Source organism: Cebidichthys violaceus, unplaced genomic scaffold (genome assembly GCF_023349555.1).
Source record: "Cebidichthys violaceus isolate CVI_PGR_0920_01 unplaced genomic scaffold, fCebVio1.0.p SCAF_14, whole genome shotgun sequence".
Taxonomy (NCBI): Eukaryota; Metazoa; Chordata; class Actinopteri; order Perciformes; family Stichaeidae; genus Cebidichthys; species Cebidichthys violaceus.
The window spans coordinates 9091311-9101598 of record NW_027176307.1 but is presented as its reverse complement, the minus strand read 5'-3'; the positions used below and the strand labels follow the sequence as shown (position 1 = coordinate 9101598).

At 42.0% G+C, this 10288-nt stretch overlaps 1 protein-coding gene across 1 annotated transcript; it reads right to left on the bottom strand.

The window, feature by feature from the left end:
- Positions 1-364: 364 nt before the first annotated feature.
- On the bottom strand, positions 365-3912 carry si:ch73-91k6.2 (alpha-1,6-mannosyl-glycoprotein 2-beta-N-acetylglucosaminyltransferase). Its single transcript, XM_068708729.1, has 2 exons — positions 3834-3912; positions 365-3706 (listed from the first exon to the last, which is right to left on the bottom strand). Exon 2 carries the CDS (start codon positions 3454-3456, stop codon positions 2194-2196), a length of 1263 nt encoding a protein of 420 aa, XP_068564830.1. The 5' UTR covers positions 3457-3706; positions 3834-3912; the 3' UTR covers positions 365-2193.
- Positions 3913-10288: the final 6376 nt, after the last annotated feature.

The following is a 10288-nucleotide window of genomic DNA, read 5'->3' as shown; positions in this document are numbered from 1 at the left end:
AGCTGTAGCTTTATTAAGTAGCTGTTGGCTTTCAGAATAATTTCCTTGACTGAACTGCTCAAATAAGGGATAACTAAAGAAACTGACAGACATGCAAACTGTATGCTTGTCTGTAGACACATTTTTACATGTGTGTATTCTCAGTAAACCTGTATAATTACCTAAACCCTTAAGATAGATGGAATGAACTAGGAGTGTACCCCTTTAACAGTCTCAATTACAATCAAATAAGAGTTCATTTTTGTAGTTCCCAGGAAACCTCCATTGGAATTTACAGTTTGATACAAGTTAATATTTACATTATTTTAAAAAAAGGATCTGTAAAATAAAATTCAGCCTTTTTTATCCACAATGAGAAAAACAATGAAAATTCAGCCTTTTATTTTTTCTCCATTAGGCAAACATTACATGAACAATGAACAGCTATTTCAAGTGATTATCAGAAAGAAAAGGAAACATGCTAAAAAAAAAATAAAAAAAAAAGTTGGTCTCATTCTCAACCAATTACAGAATCATAAAACCCAAATATACACACACGTCAGGGAAAGTCACCTGTACACAACATGGCTTGGTGTGGTGGGCCATATTTGCCATGTTATTCAAGAAGTGATTGTGCTTTTCAACATAAAGATTTATTTATTTCATTGTCATTCACTTCATATTTCTTTACCAGGAATCTCCATAAGGCACCGTGAGGCGCACCAATATCAGATTAAACCACTTATCTGATCTCATCTTTCCAAAGTGATGCAATTATTTATCTTAAATTGTACAATGAAGATCAGCCTTCACATCACATTTCCTCCACACAATGCCCCCCCCACCACCACCCAAAAAAAACCAAATTAAAATAATTATATATGTATATATTCAGTTGAACTACTAGTCCCCAGCACTGACAAGTGCATACGTTATCAGTGCACCTTCAAAAATCTCTTTTAAACCAAGTTGAGGCACAAAGTAAAAAAGGCACTTTTGGTCAAATTTCAGGCAATAATGGCATCAATATGCTTGTGTTAATTATTTTTTTACTGTCAAAAGGCCATTTTTTTCAGTTTCAACAACTATTGAATGAATGCCCCAAAAACAGCAACACATTTTTATAGAATCCCAATCCAATTCATTCTGCTCTCATTTGGATCTTTATCTCCAAAATAAAATTCTAACAAAGGTGCAATCACAGAAATGCAGAATCACAGATAACCCCGATGTTTGCGAAGCGAAAGACCTCGAATGAGACTCCAAAGGGTCACTTTTCACTATCAGAAAGCAAATATAGAGTCACAATCAAAAGAAGCAGAAAAAAAATCAACATCAAGCCAGCTCTCTTGTTGCAAACCAGGGGTCGATACAGGTGGGGAGTAGCAGACTGATTAAGTAAGTGGTGTCAGCTGACATCAGCTCAAAAGAAGAGACCCCTGGTTACGGTGAAGGTTACATTCAGTAACACAAATCCCATCGTGTGCAGCAAATAATAAAAGTCAACGGTAAACTCCAGAGAGGCGGTTCCTGCATAAACTAAAAGTTACCCCTTCTATTTAAGATTGTCATACATGTGTTAAACTCTCAAGTCTGTACAGTACACCGTGTACATGTGCCCTTTTGTTGTTGCACTTAAAAATCGTACCATAAAAAGCACACGTAAAATGCATTGCAGTTCATAAAATCAATGCAAGTCATTCACATACACCCCAACGCATTGATCTTCTTGCAAATAAACGACATCCTGTGCAATGTTCCCAGTCAATGAATTAATTTGCACACAAAAAAATGTGCATGCGTTTTTGCACATTCTGATAGTTTACTCTTATTTCCCATCACTGTGCAATAAATCTAATCTAATTTTTTGGCTCGTAAGACACCCAGAGATAAACCGACCAGGTGACATGAAGCTGAACAGCCTGACCGAGCTTGCATTATTAACACAACACAAATATCAAGGGAGTCTTTGGCAACTGTGCAGCTTTGGTGATTCAAAATAAAAGACTTAAAAAAACAAAGTTGAAGTCCAGCTGTGTATATGCAGCCCTCTTGGACGTGTGTTTTGGTCCTGATTCTTGGAAGACCTCGCCGGAAGCAGAATATTAGCACACCCGCCGCAGCCCCTGAAACCCTGAAGTGTTAAGTGTGAATGGCACATCAGCAGAACAACAATGAGCATTTTACCCACGTTGCTCAGGGAAAGGTCACGACTCAAAGACGTTTGGCGTAGTTTTTGCATAGAATGTGGTCTCGAACGTCCCCCCACCCTCCGTTCTTCATGTGCGCCTTGTGCTCCGCCGTTTCCGCGCCGCTGAGCACGAGAGACGGAGGAAAGAGGCCGTCCTTGGCCGTGAGGAGGCCCTCCTCCACCTTCTGCGAGGCCCACTCCGGCCGGCAGTTCTCCTTCTGGTGGAGGCCGCAGTCTCCCGTGTGGAGAACCCTGGAGCCCTGGGCCGCCAGCACTTTGACGGGCTTTGATATGCAGGTTCCCGAGAGGTGCTGCAGGGTCCAGTCCCAGTTGTAGTCATCGTAGGTGCAGTACTCGTTGTTGCAGCCCATCAGCTTGTAGTACACCTCCCTGGAGATGGCCATGCCTATGTTGTGTTTCGTGGACATCCACCCAGTGGTCGACACCTTGTTGGACAGCTTGTTGAAATCAGCCAGGCCGTTGTGGTTGCCCAACGCCAGCATGTCGCAATCTGGGCAGCTGCTCTTCCTGAACTCAATCATGGATTTATAGTAATGGAAAAAGTCCGGCAAGATGTAGTTGTCCTCCTCCAGGAAGATCACAAAGCCGCTGTAGCCCTGCATCGCCTGCACCCGCTCCCACACGAAGTGCAGCTTCCACCACCAGTGGTGTTTGGTCTGAGTGATGACGGCCTCTCTATAGTGTCCGTAGGAGTCCGGGTGCGCTGCGTTGAGGCATCCTGTTTTCAAAGCGTTGTCCTTGGATATGTCCCGGGGGCAGTCCCGTGGGTCCTTCCCAGGAAACTCAACGGGATACAGCTGAGTGCTGAAGGGGAAATAAATTTGCAGCACTTTGCAGAAAGTTATCCCTTGCACAATGGCGTTTATTTCCTCCGAAAAGTAGTCATGGCTAAAGATAAGGAGGAAGCTGTGGACCTCGGCGGCTTTCTCCAGCGACCTGATGAGCAGTCTGAGGTATTCGGGCCGGTTGTGGACCTGCACAACCAGCACCAGTCGAGGTTCCCCTGGGAACTTATCCGCGTTGCGCACGCTCTGCTTGTAATTGGCATTGTAAACGGACTTCGTCAACTCTGGAAGCGAACCAAAGTCGAACTTCGGCGTGTCGCCAGAATGCACGACCTGATTTATCTGAACGACGTTACTAACGGGTCCGCTCGCGTCATTATCAGAAACCAATAACACGCGTGTAGTGAACAGGATAGTCACGACTACAAAGGAAACAACCAACAGCGCGAGCAGGTTCCGTTTGAGCAGCCGAAACCTCATTTTCTCGCGTTGAACCGGACTTTTGGAAGACAACAGAAATTCAGTCACCTTGTCTCACGCGCGCCCTCATTGTAAACTTGTTTTGCGACAGTGTTTTCCTCGCGCGGCGAAGCTCCAACTCCTGTTACAACAGTCCAACGTCGCGTGTCTTGCACCACACGTCAAAACGGATTTCTGATGGCTGCTTCTCCTCACGTCTCTCTTCTTTGCCATTTGCCATACAGTCGCTGGGGCCGCTTGTTTTTGCCACCTGTTGGAAAGAAAAAGAACAAAGTATAACAAAGCGAACGGAGCGGGTGCGCATGAAATACAAGATATGTGCTAATGTGGCGTTAAAAAGGAAGCTATGTCGCCGCAGCTAGCTTTAGTTGACTCACCCGAACGAGGTGTTGCGTGTCAACACGCTCCTCATACCAGGAAGAGGATGACGGGACGGTGATACATCTTGGTTCCAACTTATTGACTGCTGACGTGTACAACCCAGCCAACAGGGGAGAGCCGGAGCTCCCACTCGACGAATCGCTGTCCTACCTACGGTCGTGTAATATGAGAAGGACATGTAAATCCGGCACCGTTTGAATAGTTGAACAGTAGATATGTTCTTATCGAAAGTTATAATTAACGTCATGGTAATATCACTGGAACAATGCTCTTGTTGTTAATACACAGCATGGAAGTAATGAGTGTGTGTGGAGGCCCACTAGTCGTCCTGGCATTGAAATAGGGTGTTCAGTGTTAACCCATCTGCACTGGTGCTATTCAAAAAAACGTCATGTAACATGAAATAAGAATGAAATGTATAAAAGGATACGTCTGCACTGGTGTTATTAAAAAAAACGTCATTTAACATGAAATAAGAATGACTTTTTTAAAAGAAGTACCCCCCTCCTTAGGTTACCTGTTCAGGTGTGACCAAACGGGTGTGGCGGGGTGTAATGCCTGAAACTAAGCTACAAGACTGGAACACTTGATATACTTGATAGAGGGGACAACTGGGATGGATATAGAGGTGTGGTGGTGTCATATAGTGGCACAATAGGCTTAAATAGGACCAGCTGTGGAGACACTGGTGCAGGTGTCTCTTTGTAAGGCGTTGGTAGGTCTATGTCCTCTTGTTGTGCTTTTGTATGTCATTTATTCTACGTAATGTCCTTGTTCATCTGGATTCTGAATCTAAAATAAAGTTTGATTGATTGATTGAATACCTGTGCTATTTGTGAAGCCATGCATAATGTGCAGCTGTTCAGTGGCGAGGACTCACTAAAATGGTTTGTTTTCTACTTCTAAATAAAGATAGGAGGTTAGGTGGTGAATTCCTTTATCCGGGGATATCAGTATACAGTATATAACGATTGAAGTAAATCTTCTTGGAAAATCAAGTGAGGAACTGTTTTTGAACAAAATAACTAAGTCTTTTCCAGAATTGCGATTGCGATGCTCATGATCAGCTCACAATAAACAGAGTGGTCATATTGCTCCCACCCTACATGATGGGACATTTCTCCCGTAGAAACAGATTACATCCCAGTCTTTTTTTGACCTATGACGCTGAAAAAACCTGTTGTTTTTCGTATAATTTAAAGCGTTCAATTTTGTGTTTGGTTGATTCAAAAGAAATACTCTACAGTGAGAAAACTGGTACGCATTTATGTTTTCTCCTTCAGATGTGTGGTTTTTCTACTGAAATTGAACATGTATATATGTATGTATATACAATATACTGTATATATAAACTTTTCACACACCATGCACTTTTTTTAAATGACATAAACCCTCCAAATCATTTCTGATGTATTGTGACATAAAATATGACATATCAGTGATATTTGACTTTATTTCCTTAATCACATGACTGTCAATGACTGTGAATGGGAAGCTTGAATACAGAAGTTGATACGAATGAGTGTTCTGTGGCTTTTTTCTTTCATCTTTTTCTGCATGATTGCCGTCATTAAATGTGAAATATCCTCTCCATAATCCCCCGCCGCAGGTTGTCATGCTTCACTCACGGTTAATCCATGGCCACTTCTCTAGGCCTGTTGTCGCAGAGGCTGCCGGACCACTTCCTCTAGATGACACGGACAGACCGGTTGTGTGATCCAGGAAAGTAAACCGTCACAAATAGTTCCACGTTGAAACCATGTGGCCTAGGCGCATCTCTACTTCCAGGGAACAGTGTAGTCAAAACATAACACAACAGCATATATCGGCGTTATCCCAGATTCTATCAGGGAGATTCTGAGCGCAGTGCTGTCAAATGTGTTTTCAGACATCTGCACCATTCTGACGCTGGGAAATTAATATGTTTAATCAAGTGTGATAATGTATAACAGACAGACTGCATTTTAGAGCAGTGTTAGTGTTTGTGTAGACTGCAAAGAGATATTTTTATCCTGACATATCATGCGTTCCAAAAGTAACTGATTGCTAATGTAACCTGAATTCAAACAAACCAAAATACAAAGGTATGGCATTGCTCCACTGTGTTGTGCCGATTCAAGTGTTTGTCTCTCATATAAACTACGAATAGAGGCTGAAAGTGTTGTTCAAATTTCTATGGAATTCTATCATGAGCTCAAACTGAGGCCTCTCTGCAAAGCATGTGACACAAACAATGTTGTTTACCCAAATTTAAAATGTCTTTTTACTGAAGGGGCAACAGAAACAAGTGAGTAATTGTGTTCAGATTCTCCATGGCACACTTTCAATTACGAGCGTAGAGAGATACTTTATTCATCCTGCAATGTGTTTGCTACAGCAGCAAAAATATATTTAAGCAATCAAAGTAAAGTAATTTAAAAAAAATGTAAAAATATTAAGTATAAAAATGTACAATATATACAATAAAATAGAATAATATTAATTTACCTAACTAACCAACCAGTAGTGCAAAGATTAACCAAACAACAGAAAAACAACAGTGTAGTAGTTGTAGTCATCTGAATGATCTGGCCAGAGGTGATTTATTGTAGATTCTTATTGCAGAGGGCAGGAATGTTCTCCTGTATCTATTCTTGTGACAGCGGAGCTGGATCAGTCTGTTGGAGAAAGTGCTCCTCTGTCCCTGTAGTAGGTGTGGAGAGGGTGGTCCGGGTTATCCAATATGGATAATAGTTTCTTCAGTGTCCTCCTCTCCACCAGAGTGTCCAGTTTGCAGCCAATGAGCACGGCTAGGCTAAAGGCAATCTGGGAAGTGTAGTTTCAGTTTGGTAAAAGTTACCATTTTGTGATTTCGTACTTACTTTTGAATGGAATTTAGAGTAATAGTACACTTGCTTTTTCCTAATATGGTCAAGGGAGCAGCACTCTATCCCAGCATGCACTAGTTGGAAACACAAACGGTCCGAAATCGTTCCCATTGTTTCCTAATAATTTCCTGGAAAGGAGCTGACATATAACTATGAATTCTTAAACTTTTAGAAGGTTAAGTATGTGATTTGATACTAACAGTAGGGGAAATAGACACAATGTTCTCGATGTTCCGGGGGAGTGCGTCCCTGTGGTCTGGACTACCATCTAAACCGCAACAAGCTCAGCTGAAACACAGCCAGGGAGTTTTATTGCACGTGTCTCTGTTTTTCCATGTTTTCTGTCTACCCATCTATAATAAAAATGAAGGCATACTTAAGAGTGTTTGTTTCAGCTCAATACATACCTTGTTTCTGCATCGAAACATGATGTTTGACCTAATAGCTTGTCTCTCAAGTCCACTAAAGAAAATGAGTTGTAAAACCTTTAAACATGGTTAAATACAATGGATGCAATCCTCTATATCTGGGTTTGGTGTTGACACCGTTTTTTACCCAGCACCACTTCTCCCAAAAGTCCAGGTGGATTGTTGTCATGGGAACAGACTGAAAATATTATGAAGTTTTGTCCGGAGGGAAAACAGGTCCACATCTGGCACTTTAGACTGTGTAGCTGTACTGTACATATCATACACTTTGTTTGAGTGTCTTAAAGAGGAGCTTTTTTTAATGTGGTGTGTGTGTGTGTGTGTGTGTGTGTGTGTGTGTGTGTGTGTGTGTCTGTGTGTGTGTGTGTGTGTGTGTGTGTGTGTGTGTGTGTGTGTGTGAGAGAGAGAAGCTATTTGGATTTCTGTCATTGGAGTTTTACAGCAGTTTGTTCAATAGAGAGACATACCATTTAATTAAATATCACTGTGTAGGATAGTACTATATTTCTTTGTCAATGAATGACTTTTTGGCGAACATATATACTTACAAATATTTCCTTATTTGGTGTTAAACAAAGTTGTCACCTTCATCAAATGTTGAAGTTTGTAGCAAAGTTCTTACTTCATTACTATTCCACAAACAGGTTTTTAACAAAGTCAGAGGAAAAGAAAAGATATATTTGAAGGTCCCAAAATAATAAGAATGTAAAGCCAACAAAGCAAATACACAAGGACTAAATTCCTTTCAGAAATTCATTCATTCATTCATTCATTCATTCATTCATCTTCGTCTGCTTATCCGGGATCGGGTCGCGGGGGCAACAGCTCCAGCAGGGGACCCCAAACTTCCCTTTCCCGGGCCACATCAGCCAGCTCTGACTGGGGGATCCCGAGGCGCTCCCAGGCCAGTTTGGAGATATAGTCCCTCCACCTGGTCCTGGTCTTTCAGAAATTGTATTGTAAATATATTACATATAATAAATATAATAAGTATCCCTTGAAAAACGATGCTAATAATTGCAGACAATGATGATAACAGTTATGTTCCATCTTCCTGATACAAAGACTGCTAAGAGGAAGAAGCTTCTTCTCTGGGGAGTTTTCCATTTTCCGATGCGATGGTCCAACGCCAGAGGATGTGGTACGCTGTACAGAGTGTTGATATTGGGCTGTACAGATATATTAAATTGAATCAAATTGAATTCTAATAGTTGAGTCTCTCATTGTAAGAAAACTACATGTTACATTAAAGCTTTGAGTGAAAGTCGCAAAACCTTTTTTTATATATTTACAGGTTTTATGACGTAACAGAGACGACGAGTTTCTCACGGCTGAACTGAAGTTCATTATCAACCTGTGGAGAGATAACCCTTTATTTAGATCTTCACTAAATTGTCAAAGGATTTATTAGATTAAGATTGGATGTATAATTCAGATCTAGGCTGCAGACAAAACTTTGTGAAATGTACTTTTCCTACAGCAGCCTTGAACGGTCCAAAAATGTAATGGAGATTTGGAAATCTATAACTCTGTGGAATAGAACACAACTTCAAATCAGGATGTGTCTTTATACCCAGGCAGCGCCTTCCTCTTTGCACCTGAGTCTTCTCCTGTCCTGTAGCAAGCCCCTTGTGCAGCACCAGCTGCCCTCTGAGTGTCAGCCAGGAAAACTTTCCTTCACCAACACTCTGTAGTATAAGTAAACATTTAAACTCTCAACTGTTGATTTATTTCATTGCATATTCACCCGCTTTGTAGAATTTGACTGTTTTCAGTTCAATGAAATGCGATTTCAGAAATAACACTTGGTTCCTGTTCTGTCAGGAAGAAGGTTTCAGTTTATTGCCTCTTGGTCGTATGCCTTTGCCAATCAGTCATGTCACATCCATGACCATGCACAATGTCATCACTTCATCTTTTTATTAGACATCTGTGTGAAATTGTCATAATTAGCGTGTCATTTCTTGAGGCTACGGTGACCTTTGATCCTAGATTTCCAAATTAAATCAGTTCATCCTTGAGTCCTGGTGGACTTTTGTGCCTAATTTTAAGTAACTAAAAGGAAACTTTCATTTTGTGTTGATTTTGGCAGTCCCTATGGACTAAAGTGGTAATGTTTCCGAGTACCAGGTTCCCTTCAGAAAAGCTCTCATTTTACAGCAGCAGGGGTCTGACAGTCTGGTATGCGCAGTGCTGGATCTGTCTCTCCCATGTCTCCCTTCCCTCCAGCGGGCCCAGCAATACCTCCTGGGTCTCCAGCAGTATGGTGTCGGTGTTGGCTCCTAGCTGGGACCGGAGGAGCAGCGAGGAGAAGCTCTGCTCCTGGAGGAGGAGGAGGAGGAGGAGGAGGAGGAGGAGGAGGAGGAGGAGGAGGAGACGCTGCTGCTGCCGGGAGCTGAGCTCTCCTCCTCCCACCGGAGCTCTGACTGCAGGTCAAAGGCAGCGGTGAAGCCGGATCTGGGTCTGTCCACGGTGGACTGGTCTCTGCTGGAAGCCTTGCTGGCGTCTGAGCTGAATGAGTTTCTGGTGAACCTGCATGTTTTCATCTGATTTCACCAGAATCCACAGCGGTGGCACCAATGACAAGCATTAAGAATAACTCTATAGAAATAGATCATCTTCTCTCTCATGGGCTCTGTACTGATGGAGGTCTGATAGAGGATCAGGACTGAGACTGAGACTGCTTCACAACCAGTTAAAAGTTCCTCACAGTAACTTTGAAGAAATGCATCACTCATCATGTTTTGTTAGTGTTCGTTGCCCTGTGAATGTGTCTGTTTTTCAGAGTTGACGTGATCATTGTTTTTATGTAACCTCAGGGAGGTCGAGCCCCTTAGCTTCATTGTCTGCAAGCGTTTGTGCAAAGGCAGAGCGTGCAAATCACAGCAGGAAACTAAAAACAGGCTGTGTTGATTATATCAAGCCATGGTTGCAACAAAAAAACAGATGCTTGTGTGCCTTCAGTTTAGACCGATTGCGCTTGTACTTCTTTGAGAGTCTCGTAAGAGTCTATGATCAGAAGTTACATGTTCTGTGCATGCATTGAATCAGACAATAACTACTGCAAAAAGCATCTGCAACAATGCACAGAGGCAGTGGTGGGTAATAGTCAAATGCATTTATAGTATTTAAGTAATGCACTTAATCACAAGTCTG